We start from the raw sequence: 16,772 nt of genomic DNA, 5'->3' as shown, positions 1-16,772 counted from the left end.
CTCTTCAGGAACAGATGGTACACTACCAGCTGCCCTATACTCATTTAGCCTCTTGGGTAGTCATTTTCCGATGTGGGCATGGCATGCAAGGACTGTGGAACATAATATCAATAATTCTGTGTGTCTATATACTATATTACACTGTATATAAAGGCAGTATCAATTATGCATCAATGGTGTGAGTACTAAATATGAACAGTGTACAAACAATATATACAGTATAGACAGTTCGACAGCAGTGTGCACCCACACTGCGTGTGACATAATTTATTGTTAACCTAAGCCATCACTGCCAGCCTGTGTATCATATAGCTGAAATGCGCTAGCCAAGTGATTAGTAATAAGTCCATATGCATGACCAGTCTGTCTCTTCAATATAGCGTGCATCTGGCTGTGTGGCTGCAGATCTCGCGTTGCTGGGCAGCTCTAGCTCTCTTCCTCCCTCGCCCCCCACACCCTGTCTCTCCTCATAGTAGAAGTGCCAATAATCACTCCCTAGTTAGTGGTTTGGAGCGGAGCTGGAGCAGGTTGCTTGGCTTTTTTTTTTTTCCCCTCTCGCTCTCTCCTCCTCCTCCTCCCCCTCTGAGTATCTCGCGCTGTCTCTGTCCCTTTATTTCTCTCTTTCTCTCCCCCTCACCCTTATTCTCTCTCTCCAGCCTGAGCTCTCCTGCTTGTTGGATCCTCTGCCCTGATCAGTTTCCACGTTGCGCCAGTCCCCCAGCCTGTCTTCCCTCTGACTACACAGACATTAAAAATATATTTATAGATTTTTATGTAACCTTTTTGAGGGGGTTAATCTCAGATCCTCCATCTCGATCCCCGAACGATTTCGAGGAGCACTCTCCTCTTGGTCCCGAGAAGACTGAAATATATATTTACAACAGGAGGAGGGAATTGCTGGGAAGCAACAACCTAAAGAAAACAGAAAAATTAAACACTTTGCTGATCGGATCGGAAACAACAGCACCCAGACATGGCAACAACAGTGACCTGTACGCGATTCACAGACGAATACCAGCTTTACGAAGAGATCGGCAAGTAAGGACCCCCCACCCCTTCCCTAGAACCTGGGAGGAAGGGAGCAACCTCTCAGGCATTCTTTTTAACATTTTTTTCTTTTGTTAACATCGCCTTGATTTTTCTTTGGTTTTATTTTTCTTCCTTGCATGTCAAAGAACGAGTTGCAATGACAACAATATTCCAGATTTTTTTTAACCCCAGACAGATCTGAATCGATTCTCTTTTTAATTTTTGTGCATGCTTCTGATTTTTCATTTTGCATGCTCCAGGCGTATGGTGATTTTTTTTTAATTATTGCATTTATTCTGGTTCATTTAATATAGCATCAACTGCTGTTGCTGGAAATAGCAAAAATCGGAGGCGAATGGAGAGGAGGCGTTATCTCCCCCCACCATCCACCACCCATCACGCTACCCCCCTTTACTATCCAGGTTGATCTGATCCTTGTCTTGGGGGGGGGGGGGGGGGGGGGAGGAGGGGAGCGCGCGAGGGAGGGGATCCGCAGCTGCCATTCTGCCTCCGACTGCCCGTCTGTCTGTACTTTGGTTAGATCAGAGATTGGCTTAAGTACGCATTTCGGAGGGGGCTGTGGGATGGGGAAAAAGAATAAAAGAGATAAGTACAGACCCGTAGGCTAGAGAAGGCACCTGACGCATTTGGCAAAATAATTAAATAAATAAAAAATTCGATCAGAAAAGGATTGATATAGCCCCCACCCCACTTGTTTGCTTGCAGCTGACTGGCATTGGGTGGTTACTAGATTTTATGCATTTTTGGAAACAGGGAGGTAGGATCAATAATTGTAAATACTGCCCTCATGCAAGGAACATAACTGTAGGAGTCATTAAAATAAAGTCTGAATGCATAAGAAGAATCCACCTTACTCAAACCTAAGTGAAAAAGGACTGCAGCTCCTGGCTTTGTCTTCCTACCTCCTTTTCCATGCCAAAACTACCCTCACCCCCCCTCTGCAGTTTTCCTGCTGCTCTGAAAAGGAGGGGGGGGGGTCTTGCAGAGGCTTAGGAAAAGGAAAGGGCTGTGGTTTGGGAAAACTGGGAAGGGGAGAGGAAGCAGGTCATCTTTAAACGCCTTGCGTAGTCTTACTGGCATGCAGTGCCATGCCTGGGTACTGGAGACAGCTGTCTGCTTCAAGTCCGATTGCTGGGGCTGCTGAAGTCTGCCTTTCAGCATGTGATTTCCATGATTACATGATTTCCAAGGTGTTTTTATTATTTTCTGTGTGTGTGTGTGATCAATTGATGCAGGGGCATTGTTGGAAAGAAGATGCCAGTGATGCTGAGTTTATTTTTAATGCATTAAATCATCGCTCAGAAGGTTCCGCCTAGCAAAAAGGGTGCCTAGTATCATTTTCCTAATCCTCCAATTAAAAGCTATACCCCTGGAACATAGATATGCCACTTTTATTTTCTTTTTTTAAAGTGTGGGAGGAGAGGACATGACACCTTGAGGGTCAAGGGTTGGTGTTAATTTATGAAAAACATGTCTAAATGTAGAAATTTTACATGTCATATTTTTACCTACTTGTAATACTCCAACTTCACTGCAACCTAATAAGAGTTTTAATTTAAATTTAGTTTGAAAGAAAATATATAGCTGCAGATTTAAAAGAAAGGGAATTCAAACAGGTGGATAGGATGAACATTTTCAGGGCATGTTAAGGTTATTAGCAAGGGGCCAAGACCCTTTACCTTTTGAACCAGTTTGGGACCTTAGAAAGTAAGTGATCTATTTCCCTCCTCCAGCGGAATGTCTATTACACTTTTCATAAGATATATTTCCCTAGAGGGTGGGTGTGGAGGTAGAAGTGGCATTTTTGAGTGTACTTTGTAAGGTGCTTGGCGTGGTGCTGGTAGAGTTGGGCACATGGGTACTAGAGTTGGAGTCTAGTCACATTTACTTCCAACCCCGACAGACCCCTGTTTTTTTAAATATGCACCATGAACCCATCAGCCATCCCCTTAGCATCTCAGTGCCTTGGCTGCTACTTGTCTTATCTGTGCATGCTGTGTCCGTTCTCAGCCACATCCCTTCTGCAGGCCTGGATCACTACAAAGGAAAATCTTGCAGTGTTAAACCACCCCCCCCAAAAAAAAAAAACAACAACATTTTATCATTTTTTGTGTGTTGCTGGTAGTGCAAATGAAAGGCAATAGATTAATAAATCCACAGGCAGGGTGTTTCAATATACAAGGCAGGACCGCAGTACCAGACACAATGAAGCAGGAAGGTGATGAACTTAAAACATTAAATGCCAGATGTCTGATTGTCAGCACTAAAAATTGAAGGCTGTTGTATATGAAATGAACAGGATCAGCACAGGCAGCAGCAGTGTAAGTCATACACCCACACCCACACTCCACCATATCACAGAAGAGGTACAACAAAGCAGCAGGGCAAGCTTCAAACACACACACACACACACACACACACACACACACACACACACACACACACACACACACACACACTCTTACCATTTCAGAACAGATACAACATATATATACACACACACAATGCCCAGCACATAATATGTACAGTATAGGGAGCAGCAATACAAGTTTTCCTTACAGACAAACATACCGACCACAGAACAGATACATCCAGGGCTGATATTAAGGGCGGCCAACCAGGACAATTGCTCTGGGGCCCGATGCCTCAGGGGGATACTTGCCTGCCTGAAGCTGAATGAGGTTCAACTTGCTGACGGTCCATGGGGTTGCCTTCCAAATTTCTTCCCTGGGTACAAGATAGTCAGCAGCAATGCTCACATATACATACACCACATAACAGATACAATCCGGCCGATAGCGCTATTTGGAAAGTCTCCTGGCCTGTTAAATAGTACTTAACCAGCTAAGTGCTAATAGCTGGTTATCTCTGCTGAATGTTACCGCTTAGCACAGAGGGCTAGATTCTGTACACGCCGCCTGAAAATTCCGCACAAAAAGAAATACGCCTAGGCATATTCTCTATAGTATGCCTAAATTTTATAGAATAGACTTAAATTTCCACATGATTTATAGAGTTACGCTGAGCATCATAGCCGCCGAGGGGGGGGCAGGGGGGTCAAAATTCCCTGGGCCCGGCGCCGCAGTCCCACCCGCCTTCTGTCGTCGACCATCTGCCATCGGGCCGGGCCCCCTGCATTGAAATCACAGCACCTCTCACCTCCATGTGAAAGCGCTGCAGGCAGCAGGGCAGCAGATCGCCTCCCTTCAGGCCTCCTTCCCTCCCTGTGTCTCGCCCTCATCTGATGTAACTTCCGCCCTGCAGCGCGTTCACATGGAGGTGAGAGGCGCTGTGATTTCAATGCAGGGGGCCTGGTGGCGGATGGAGGGGGGCGGTGGTGGCGACCTGGGGGGGGTGGAGGAGGAGCGGCGGTGGTGACCTTGGGGGTGACGGGAGCGGGGCCCCGGGGGCGGCCTTGCCCTGGGTCCGGCACAGTCTCTTTGCAGCCCTGCTGAGCATCTCTCCATGTGAATAAATTTAGTCACAGTCATTTACTCCATGTTTTACTTGGCGTAAATCCTGACGCCTAAATTAGGTGCAGAGTGGGTGTATTCTATAACAACACATATAGAATTTAGAAATGCCCATGCCCCACCCATGGCCACACCCTGTTTTCAACTATGCAACTTAGTATGTGCACCATGTTACAGAATATGCTTAGTGAGTTGTACGCATAAATCTTAATGCCGATTAGCGCTAATTGCTTGTTAACATCCAATTAACTGCACTGATTAGCTAGTTAATTAAGTTAATCACATTGTTATAGAATACGCTCACATGGGGCTGATCCCCAACTAAAGATTTCTTAGAGGCAATTGGTAAATAATAAGCTTTACTAATCAGAGGACTAGCTTCTGTAGGAATCTTTAAAATATCCATAAGAAACTTTTTAAACATGTCAACCGGGGTCATGCCCAACACTTAGGGAAATTCAAAACTCTCAAGTTCAATCTTCTACTGAAATTCTCTAACTGCTCAATTTTCCTATTAACAAGCGTTTGATCGTTTACTATTGTTGAAACAACAGATTTAAGATTAGAAACATCCAGTTGAATCTGTGTAATTTGCTCAGAGTTCTCTTGCCGAACTTTGTCTAAAGATTGAGATAGACTTTCCATTTTACTCATGAGCATTGCAGTATCTTGCGCAGTTTTCTTGACTATTCCATCCAGTTTCTTAATGGCCATACAGATCATCTCCAGTGTCACCGCCTTGGGGGCAGCCACCTCTGTGGCTGACCCTGCACTTCCCAACACAGCTGCTTCCTACTGGAACTGTGCCCCATCGCTTCTGGGCTTAAACTCAGAACTTCCCTCTGAGTCTGCCACCCTGTATTCAGACCTGGCCGCAGCTGGACAAGGTGGTGCTTCAGCTACTTGGTGGGGGGGGGGGGGGGGGGGAGAACAACAAAATGCCATGCCCCAAAGAGCCGGGCTGTCCTCCACTCAGACTCACAGCTGGGCCCTCTCCCTGGAATTCAAGCTGGGAACTTGCAGCGTGGTGTTCAAGCATCTGCTGAAGAGTAGGCTGGATTGAGGATGACGCAATGGCTGGCGATGGAACAGCCCATGCCGTCCCCTTCCTCTTTGTATGAGGCATCAAAAACCCTGAGTAGAATAAGGTAAAAGAAGGAAAATCTCTTCAGCCAGCTGGAGTTCCAAATGCTACAACCGTAAGGGTCGCCATTTTCGCCACGCCCCCTATAAACTTAACCAGCCAGCACTGAATATTGACATAACCGGATAAGTTTAAACTGGCTGAAAACCCCCCAGATATTCAATGCCAGTCACAAGAAACAGCCCAGCATTGAATATCCAGGCTCAGCACCAATCGCGGGACTTAGCCAGCCTGCCTCCTGTGGGCTGAATATTGGCTGGAATATAGGCAAACGATAGAAACACTCACATACACATACAGCACATAACAGTAAAGTACATAAAATCAGTACAGGCTACCTTCACACAATGTTCCCTAATAATTTTGCCTTGGTGTTGGAGGAAACAGAGAGTGGGGTTAAATGGGCAGTATTCACAATGGAGAAGGGTTTGCTAAGGTTATGAGTGTGTTTGTGTATAGTGTTTTGCAGTGGAGAGATTGTGTATTGGCCTTACTGAGGTGGCACCAAAACATCAGAAAGGGTTTTAGAGCCTAAATCATAACACACTACCTCTTGAAGGATCTACATATAGTCATTAATAAAAGGAGCTCATTGTGAACACTATCCACCCTAAAAGGGTGTTTTGTGGCTCTACATGAGAATTGTGATATTATGATCCCTTGTTTCATATTGTTGACGGTCTGCATTTTCCATATGGGTGGTATATTGGTGTATTAGGGTCTGCCTAGTGTTATGGTACAGTGAGGTTCTGAGTGTGTTTTTGCACAAATTTGTGCACAGTGTTTTACAGTTGAGCGATTGTGGTTAGTATATGCTTTGAGCAACCATTTTATTCTTTGACATATGATACATATCTAATATCTAAATTTAATAAAAGGTATTAATTGTGACTATTTTATTTTTACTTATTTTTTTCTGTGTTAATTGTGGCTATAAGCTCTGCCCCTGGCTCCACCCCATAACCCCGCCCCCTTTAGCCTCCCCAAACAGTTGGGCCACCGACCGCCTATGGTGTGATTGTGATATCTCCTGTACTTCAGGTTCTGCTCTGGCCCAGGCTCAGCACTTTAGCCATAATGCTGTGGTCAAAAGAGGCAGCAAGTCTGGATCTGGGGAAAGAAGGAGGGAAGGCAGCCACCTCTCCGGCTGGAGCACTGCTGAAAGGAAGGGAACAGACAAGGAAGGGAGAACAGAAATTCAGACATTTTGCTAATGTCCATAGCTCTGGACATGGCCTAAGAATTCAGACCTGAAAGTCTAGGTGAAGATTCCTACCCCTAGTTGATGTTGCAAGTTAGAATCCCTCCCAAAATTAGTGCTGATTCTGCAACCTGTTCTTCTAGAAAGTCTCCAGATGATGGTTATAGGGACTTTTTCCTCCTGCCTATGTTTGGACAGCATGGGGAGGAAAAAAAGACCTCTGAAGGCAGTGGTGGCTCTGGTCCTCCCCCACCCCCATTCTTTCTGCCAGCAGCTGACTTACCGTAGCAAAAATCTGCCTTTATTCAGTTAGCACATCTCAGAGTGTCCCTCCTACACATATGGGGGGCAGTTCTACAAAGGGCGCTAAAAATTAGGTAAACAAAATCTGTGTGCTAAGATAGTATTTGATACTATGAGGGAAGGCTAAAGTGGCTAGGGTTCTTCAGATTGGGGAAGAGATGGCTAAAGGGAAATATGATAGCGGTATATAAAATAATGAGTGGAGTGAAACACTGAACCTGTTATTGAGCGAGAAAGAGCGTGGTATAAATGCCACAAATAAATAAATAAATAAAAACAGGTAGACGTGAATCACTTGTTTACTCTTTCCAAAAATACAAGGACTAGGGGACACACAATGAAGCTACTAAGTAGTACATTTAAAACAAATCAAAGAAAATATTTCTTCACTCAACGTGTCTGGAATTCGTTGCCAGAGAATTTGGTAAAAAAAAGCAGTTAGCTTAGCAGGATTTTAAAAAGGTTTGGATAATTTCCTGAAAGAAAAGTCCATAAGTCATTATTAAGATGGATTTTGGGAAAATCCACTGCTTATTTCTAGAATACATAGTAAACATAGTAAACATAGTAGATGACGGCAGAAAAAGACCTGCACGGTCCATCCAGTCTGCCCATGAAGATAAATTCATATGTGCTACTTTTTTATTTGTACTGTCCTCTTCAGTGCACAGACCGTATAAGTCTGGCCAGCCCTATCCCCGCCTCCCAAACACCAACCCCGCCTCCGAACCACCAGCTCTGGCACAGACCGTATAAGTCTGCCCAGCACTAGTCCCGCCTCCCAACGACCAGCCCCAGCACAGACCGTATAAGTCTGCCCAGCACTAGCCCCGCCTCCCAACCACCAGCTCTGCCACTGAAGCAATTTCGAGTTGCGGCATAATGGAGTCAGCAAGGGGCTCTACGAGGAAGGTGGAACGATAGATGAGGGCTATACCTCCACCTCTCCTTCCAGGACGCGGCCAGTGGACAAGCTTATAGCCTGCAGGACATAAATCAAGCAAGTTGGGGTCAGTTTGGTGGCAGATCTGGCATTGATATAACCCACTAAGACAGGGCAAGAGGCAGGTGACAAGGACTGCGAGTGGCAAATGCGTAGCAGTTGGCGCTCTTTATGTGGTTTGGTACGTAGACTGGAAGGGCGGCATGGTAGTCTGCAGGAGGTGCGGAGGATGGGAATAGGGCTACTTTCTGAAGGCGAGATGGAAGAAGAGAAAGAGAGCAAGGAGAGAAAAAGACAAGCAAAGAAAGATACAAACATGTCCATTGTGGAAGCAGGGAAGAGGAGCAGTTCCTAGGATGACATGAGTCACTGTAGGAAGTCGAGCAGTCCAGGAGTTGGCAGCGACACAATGGGTGAATAGCACAGCCGTTCATAAGATCTGTTTTAGTCTTTTAGGATCTTCCCAGGTACTTGTGCCCTGGATTGGCCACTGTTGGAAACAGTATACCGAACTTTATGGACCATCGGTCTGTCCCAGTATGGTAACGCCAGTGGCGTAGCGACGGCAGCTGACACCGGGGGGGGGGGGGTTGCCGGGGGGGGGGGGGGTTTGCCGATGCGCACCCCCCCTGGGTGCAGCACGACGCACCATCCCCCCTCCAGAGCGCACCCTTCCCCCTCCGGAATGCACCACCCCCTCTGGAATGCACCCCCCTTCTGGAGCGCATACTTACTTCGAAAGCGGGGCGGGAGGGCCGAACCGCCCCGAGTGCATGTTGCTGGGAGCTGTGTCAGCTCCGCTGGTTCCTTGCTCTCTCTGCCCAGGAACAGGAAGTAACCTGTTCCGAGGCAGAGAGAGCAGGGAAGCAGCAAAGCCGACACCCCCCCAGCGGCGTGCACCCAGGGTGGACCGCCCCACCGCCCCCCCCTTCCTACGCCAGTGGGTAACGCTTATGTTCTTAATGACATCTAGGCATCCAAATTCTGTTATAGAATAGAGCCTAAGTTGCTGTTTGGGTGCCAACATTTAGGCACCTAACTTTAGGTGACTACACTTAAACCATTTAAAGGCAGGAGGAAGAGTGGGCTCCAAAATTTCAGCACCTAGGTGTGCAACTTACAGTATTCTATGAGTTTGGTGCCTAAGTGTCTGACCTTCTCATGGACCGCCCACATATGCACACTCCCTTTGCAGTTAGGCATTAAACCACTTGGGTGGTAACTTATAGAAGAACTCCTAAGTGCTGTAAGGTGCCATTTAGAAGGAATGGATCCACAGAAGCTTAGCAGAGATTGGAAGCAAAGCCAGTGCTAGGCAGACTTCTATGGTCTGTGCCCTGATCGTGGCTCAATAGACTTGGATGGGCTGGAGTGTAGCTTTTCAGGGGCTTCAGCGTTAACTTCAAAAATTTTAGAACAAGGACAGTGCTGGGCAGACGTCTATGGTCTATGCCCTGAAAATGGTAAGGATAAATCAAGATCAGGTATACATAGGAAGTATCACATATCATATGTAATGAGTTTATCTTGTTGGGCAGACTGGATGGACCATACAGATCTTTATCTGTTGTCACATACTATGCTACTATGTAACTGCCATTTACCCCCATCTGGGATCCTAACTGCCATTTACCCCCATCTGGGTACCTGACATTTACCCCCGTCTGGGCGCCTGCCATTTACCCCCCCCCCCCCCGGTCTGGGCGCCTGCCATTTACCCCCCATCTGGGCTCCAAACTGCCATTTACCCCTGTCTAGGTGCCTAAATGCCATTTGAGCACCTAAAGTTGGGCAAATAATTGACACTTAACTTGTGGTACACTTTATGGAAACAGAGGTATAGTACCTTATTCCTGCCCTGCTCCTGCCCAGTCTCTCACATTGCCCTTGAGGAATTTTGGACCATTCTTCTATACACAACAGTTTCATCTCTGTGACATTTGACGGCTTCCTCGTATGAAGAACTTGCTTCAAGGTTTTGCCATAACGTTTCAACAGGGTTTGGCCTTACCAATTCAAAACACAAAACCTCTTCTTTTTTAGCCATTCTTTAGTAGGTTTACTTGAATGTTTGGGGTCATTGCTTTGCTGCAAGACCCATTTTTGGCTCAGCTTCAGCTTACAAATGACATTCTTCTCTAGCATTTTATGATATAAAGCAAAACTTATGGTTCTATCAATGATAGTAAGTCATCCAGTTCCTGATGTAGCACAGAAGGCCACACCATGGTATCTCCAGCAGCATGCTTGACAATCAGGATAAAGTCACCCATCAGGAAAATGAAGCATAGTAATGGTTTTTATGGGAGGATATCTAGGTAGAAACCACTGCTCTCTGAAAAGAACTTTGTTGACCATCTCAAGTTTACCAAAGTGCATCTGATTGACCCACAAGACTTTTGAAATAATGTTCTCAGGGGAATTGAGTCAAAAGGAAATCTGCTGCTGTTAGATGATATTTTGCCCGGTTGCTACCGCACTAGAAAAAAAACATTTACAGAGCGCCAGAAATAGCACGCACTTGACCTGGAACTACCAGCAGCAACCATGTTGGTACGGCAGTAGTTCAGATTTGGCGTGCGGTAAGTCTGCGTTGGGCTTACTGCCACTTTGTAAAAGACCCCCTTAAGTGTTAAATAAAAATATCAGCAATATTAGAATTTGTTGTGTGATGTCACAAAAGGATGTCTGAAGAGAGTATTCTGAGCGCATACTTGCAGGATTTCCATGTCGGCTGAGATGCTCTCATTTGGGCCAGGTACAGCAGTCTCTTATGTCAGAGGGTTGCCATTAGAGAGTTCGCTGGAAGAAAGTAGGTGATGGCAGTTGCTTCCAAATTATTACTATTATTATTTTATTTTTTTAGAGTAAATGTAGGTGCCATGTATGCTTGATCTGTAATCTGTTAGTAGGTGCAATGAGAGAGTAATGTCTTGTGTAGTATGGGAGAAATCAGACTTTATTCAAAAAGGAGTTTTTCCATTCTGTGGTAAATATAGATTTTTGAATAGGCCCATTATATTTTATTAGGAGAAAAGAACCAACCTGCCTGAAATAACAGAACATCTTATAGCATGAAAGGCATATACTGGAAGTCGCAGATCCTATTAGCTTAAGTAACAAACTTTGCCAGAATTTCTTGTTGAACTATTCAGAAATTCATTCCTCTAGCTGTCTAATCTAGATGGCTATGAAAGATTTTCTTTATGAAAGCTGTGATGTCCTCAGTATTGAGGTTTTATCACTCTGATAAAGACCTGGAGAAGTCCTCTACCTGGGTACTGTACTATCCCTCTAGGGCTATATCTGACTAATAGTCACCCACAGAAACAGCAAAAAATGAAGGCAGATAAAGACCATGTGGCTTATCCAGTCTGCCCATCCATGCAATCTATTATCCCTTCTTCTCCCTTGATCCTATGTGCTTGCCCAAGCTTTTTAAAATTTGAATATAGGCTTAGTCTCCACCACATCCACCAAGAGACTGATCAAAACATTTATCACCCTTTCCATGAAGAATTATTTCTTTAGGTTACTCCTGAGTCTGTCCCCTTTCATCTTCATCCTATGGTCCCTCATGCCAGAGCTTCCTTTTAATTGATGCCACGTAGGTATTTAAATGTCTGTATCATATTTCTCCTCTTCCGCCTTTCTTCCAAAGAATACATATTGAGATCTTTAAGTCTGTCATGGTATATTTTATGACGGAATTGGAAACCACTGACCATTTTAGTAGCCATGCTCTGGACCAACTCCATCCTATTTATAGCTTTTTGAAGGTGCAGTCTCCAGAACTGTACATAATATTCTAAATGAGAGACTTATACAGAAGCATTATCACCTCCTTCTTCCTGCTGGCCATTCCTCTTCTTATGCACCCAACCATCCTTCTGGCTTTTACCATTGCCTTTTCTACTTGCTTGGTCCACCTTGAGATCATCACGTATGATCACACCCAAGTTCAGCAAATGTATTGTGCACAGAAGTATTAATACACTAAACTATAGCACTTACTTAGGTTTTGGGAGTCCAAAGGCATGACCCTGCATTTTTAGCATTAAATCTTACCTGCCAAATTCTGGACCATTCTTCCAAAGAGCCATATTGTCTAAATAATGACCCCACAAGGCACTGCTTCTCAGTCCTCTACTGGAGGCACAGTGAAGATCCATTGTATGCAAATCTTTCTTATGGTAATCTTGAAAACGTGACTGGTTAAGCATGCTTCTAGGAGAGGGCTGAGAAGCTCTGTCATAGGGAAAAATATCTTTTCTGATAGAAGTGTGGACTGTCCAGAAAAAAGAACATCTGGCCCGATATTCAGCTGGCAGCAGTCAGCATTTCTTTAAGCACTGATCATCACCGGCTAAATTAGACCTGGATATGCAGTACTGACCCCTATCTGGCTACTGGGCCTGAATATCTAGACATTTGGCTGCTCCCATAATTTGTCTAGGTACAGCCAATATTCAGTGCTATACCCAGACAGTTAACCAGGCATAGTTAGGACTGCCTTTTGTGCAGTCCCAACATATCTGGTTATCTATCTGGGTCTGCCTCAACTCTACCCCTAGTCCGGATTATCCAGCTAAGTGCTGCTGAATTTCTGCTCTAGGACCAGCCAGTGCAATTTAACCAGGCAGGAGCCTCTCCTTCCTAGATAAATCATTTAAAATATCAGCCCCATCCTTTCTAAGTCTCTTTGCAGTGCTGAAAATTATTACTACCCATTTAGAGCAGGATAAACTGAAACAGAGGGGGAGGAGCGACTTGCTGGTTATAGACTAGAGAGGAGCGGTGTTAGGAATTCAGGCTGTATCCCAGACAGACCATCTCAAGACTGATAGTGAAGGTGGTTAACAATCCAGATTACAAAATATGATGTCTCCTAAACTTCTAAGACATGCTCTTCTTTTAGGGCCCTGTTTACTAAGCCATGCTATAGGTGCACTAGTGTTCTTAGCACACGCTAATGCTAAAGACACCCACAGGAATATATGGGTGTCTCTAGCATTAGTGCACGCTAATTTTTAGTGTATGCTAAAAATGCTAGTGTACCTTAGTAAACAGGGCCGTTAAAAATTTTGGCTATTACTTTGACCCACAGCTTTCCTTGAGGGTCAGGTTTCCTCAGTAGTTCAGGCATGTTATTTGGTGTTGAGAAACATCTGAGCTATTAGAGTATTTCTTGATCCATCTTCTCTTTTCACTGTAGTCTTTACCCTTCTAATTAGTCATCTTGATTACAGTAATTCATTGTACAATGGCCTTCCTCCCTCACTATTATGTTGTCTTCAAATGGTTCAGAATACGACACTCAAATTAATTACTCACTCGCATAAATATGACCATGTCACTCCACTACTTAAGGAAATTCATTGGCTTCTAGTATCCTTCCATATAAATTCAGAGTTCCATTAGTGGCGCCCAAAGCATTTTATAGGTGCTTCCTTTTTTTATATGATCTTTTGCTATATTATATCAACTTGTGATGATTTGGCTGTTTTGTTTATTTTTATACACTATGTATGTATAATATGTTCCCCACCAAGAATTGTCGATTACAATAAGGGCTACAAATTTTTAAATATATAAAGATAATAAATGAATCTTCTTATTCTTTATGTACCCACAAGACCATTCCTTCCTTGGTTAATGCCAGATTAGATAGGACACATCAAGGTGCATTTTTCTACTTAGCCCTAGCTTTGTAGAATGATTTACCCTATTATCTCAGGTTGGAAATCAATTTTTAAAACTTTTAGGGTTGGTTTTTTACTAAGGTGTGCTAGCATTTGTAGCTGGCGTTAAATGCTGTGATGCCCAATGGACGTCTCAGCATTTAGCACCAGCTGATTTTTAGTGCGATCTAAAAACGATAACGCACATTAGTAAAAGACTCCCTAAAAGAGGTTTAAACATGATTTTTTAAAATCTATAGCTTTTATTGCGTGGCTAGATACGTCACAGTGCTTGGCATGTGATGCAGCAATTTGCTTGCCCTTGCCTTTTATTTTTCATGTTCTTTTATGATGAGAATGTAATCTGTTCCGATTTATCATTTAGAAAAGCCATATAGCAAATTCACAAACAAGCATATAAAATACACAAACATTAAAATATATCATAAAACACCTCCCTTGCATCAATCCTTCTCCTGTTTAGAGCCCCCCCCCCCCACGTCTATTGATATCTCCTACTTTCTCTCATCCTAATCCACCTTTACCTATACACAGAAATGTTTTTAGCTTCCTTTATTTCTCATTTGCAAAGGGAGTGTGTTCCAGAACATTGGACCTACTACTGAGAACATCTGAAATGGTAATCAGACCTTAGCAACTTTTAGGTGTCTAATGAATTAGTGTGTGTTAAATGCTAAGAGGCCCATAGGTATACAATCTGTTAGTGCACTTTAAGAAAAGGACCCCTAAAAGAGCAGGGTCACTATTAAACACGCTGGGGTCACAGACAGATCATTGGTAAGGGGCCCCAAACCCTACCAACAGGCTACTACTACTACTATTTAGCATTTCTATAGCGCTACAAGGCGTACGCAGCGCTGCACAAACATAGAAGACAGTCCCTGCTCAAAGAGCTTACAATCTAATAGACAAAAAATAAATAAAGTAAGCAAATCAAATCAATTAATCCATCTCCTTTGGTTTTTAGTAGGCTTAGAGGCCTCCAACAGCATGGGGGCCCAGGAGGACAATTGCCTTCTTTGCACCTCCCTTATGACTACACAGCTCACATGAAGCTGAGCCCTCCAATGTTTTAGGGATCTTCTTCCTTCTCCCTCCCCCTGCCTACCCTGAACACTAAGCAGAGTATCTTGATTTGAACCCTCATTTAATCATTTCTGGACGTACTTTATTCTATTAGTACAGGGAGGAGGGAGAAGCTGTCAAATCCAGTATGGACTGGTTTTGTTTTGATGACATAAATTAAATGATTGATTTATTAGAAAAAAAGAGGGGATGAGGCTCTTAGGCAAGGATTGAAAGGATCACTCTAAGATCAAAGAAAATCAAACAGGTTTTGGGTTGATGTCTCCAGATGGGTTACTTTTGCAATATACCATGACAGTGAACCTTGATGGGAAGCCAGGGTGTTCCAGTATGATCTCAGTTCTCAGATGATCTGCCCGCAATCCTTGTTTTCTGGGGACTAGGAGGAACAGCTAAGCCCAGGTCCATATCTTGGTATTTGTACAGAGAACATGACAGTTATGGAGTTAGTGCCTTTTTCTCAGCAGGTTTCAGCTGCTATGTGAATAAAGGTTTGTTTCTGGGGTTAGGATTTTCCCCCAATCCTATATAATAATTTCTCAATCTGCATCCCTGGACAGCTGGCTGGCTAGGTTCTTAACCGTATGCAAATGAGATAGTATGTAATCGGCTCGCCTCCAGTTTTCCCTTTCCTTCCCTCTCAGTGTCTCGCCCTCGTGGAGAGGAAATTATGTCAGAGGAGGGTGGGACACTGAGAGGGAAGGAAAGGGAAGACTGAAGGCGAGCCGAGCCTGCCACCACTGTGACTTGAGGTAAAATACACGTTTTTAAGGCAGGGCGGCAGGAAGGAAAGGAGGGCTGTTGTTGGAGAAGAGGGCGGGCAGGAGAGGGCTATGGTTGAACTGGAACTCGGGTGCTTAAAAAGGGGGGCAGATGGGGGCTGGGGTGAGTCAATGGACATGGGAGGGGAGGGCAAAGAAGAATCGCTAGACATGGAGGGGAGGGGGGAGGGGAGAATCACTGGACATGGAGGGGAGGGCAGAGGAGAGAGGAGTCATCGCTGGACATGGATGGGAGGGGAGAGCAGGGGATAATCACTGGACACGGATGGGAGGGGAGACGAGAAATCGCTGGACATGGGTGGGAGGGGAGGGCACACAGGAGAATCGCTGGACATAGATGGGAGGGGAGAAAGGAGAAAGTGCTGGACATGGAAGGGAGGGCAGAGGAGAGAGGAGAATTGCTGGATATGTATGGAGGAGAAGGCAGGGAAGAGATTTAAAACATAATTGCGATTAGTCGATAGCCTTGCTAGGGCCCGTTTCATTTTTCACGAAACGGGATTTTTTGCTTGTATATTTCTAAAGGAAGTAATGAGTTCACCTTTAGTGCTGCTTTTGTGAGGTGTTAGGTAACTCCATGATTAATGCAGATCACACTCTCCATCCCCTTTTGCTTCCAGTGTGAATACAAACAGCAGAGAGGCACATTCCCTACTGGACAAAAACTCAAAATTCAGATGTGAGCCATTATCTTAGAGCTGAGAAGGATAAGGGTGATTCCTCTGCCTCCAGTGGCGTTCCTAGGTCGGCTGCCACCCGGGGCGGATCGCCGCTGCGCACCCCCCCCCCCCCCCCCGAGTGCAGCGGCGTCCCCCCCCCCCAGGGTGCAGCACTACACCCCCCCAGCGCATCAAGCCCCCGCCCGGGTGCATTCTTGGCTGCTGGAGGGTGCAGAGAGGAGCCGCGCGCCTGTCGGCTCCACTGGCTCCCTGCTCCCTCTGCCCCGGAACAGGAAGTAACCTGTTTCGGGGCAGAGGGAGCAGGGAACCAGCAGAGCTGACAGGTGCGCGGCTGCTCTCTGCACCCTCCAGCAGTGTGCACCCGGGGCGGACCGCCCCCACCGTCCCACCCTTGCTACGCCACTGCCT

General features: G+C 45.1%; 1 protein-coding gene across 20 annotated transcripts in view; it reads left to right on the top strand.

Moving 5' to 3' along the window:
- The first annotated feature begins 639 nt into the window (after positions 1 to 639).
- CAMK2B (calcium/calmodulin dependent protein kinase II beta) overlaps positions 640 to 16,772 on the top strand; it is a 453,822-nt gene continuing 437,689 nt past the window's right edge. For all 20 annotated transcript variants that reach the window (XM_030201732.1, XM_030201722.1, XM_030201730.1 and 17 more), the window contains exon 1: positions 640 to 1,038. In XM_030201732.1, the coding sequence (XP_030057592.1) occupies positions 974 to 1,038 (65 nt within the window). In that variant the 5' untranslated portion in view covers positions 640 to 973. The remainder of the gene's footprint in view (positions 1,039 to 16,772) is intronic.

Source organism: Microcaecilia unicolor, chromosome 4 (assembly GCF_901765095.1).
Source record: "Microcaecilia unicolor chromosome 4, aMicUni1.1, whole genome shotgun sequence".
Lineage (NCBI taxonomy): Eukaryota > Metazoa > Chordata > Amphibia > Gymnophiona > Siphonopidae > Microcaecilia > Microcaecilia unicolor.
Note: the sequence above shows the minus strand (reverse complement) of the source record. Positions and strands in the feature narration are given on the sequence as shown.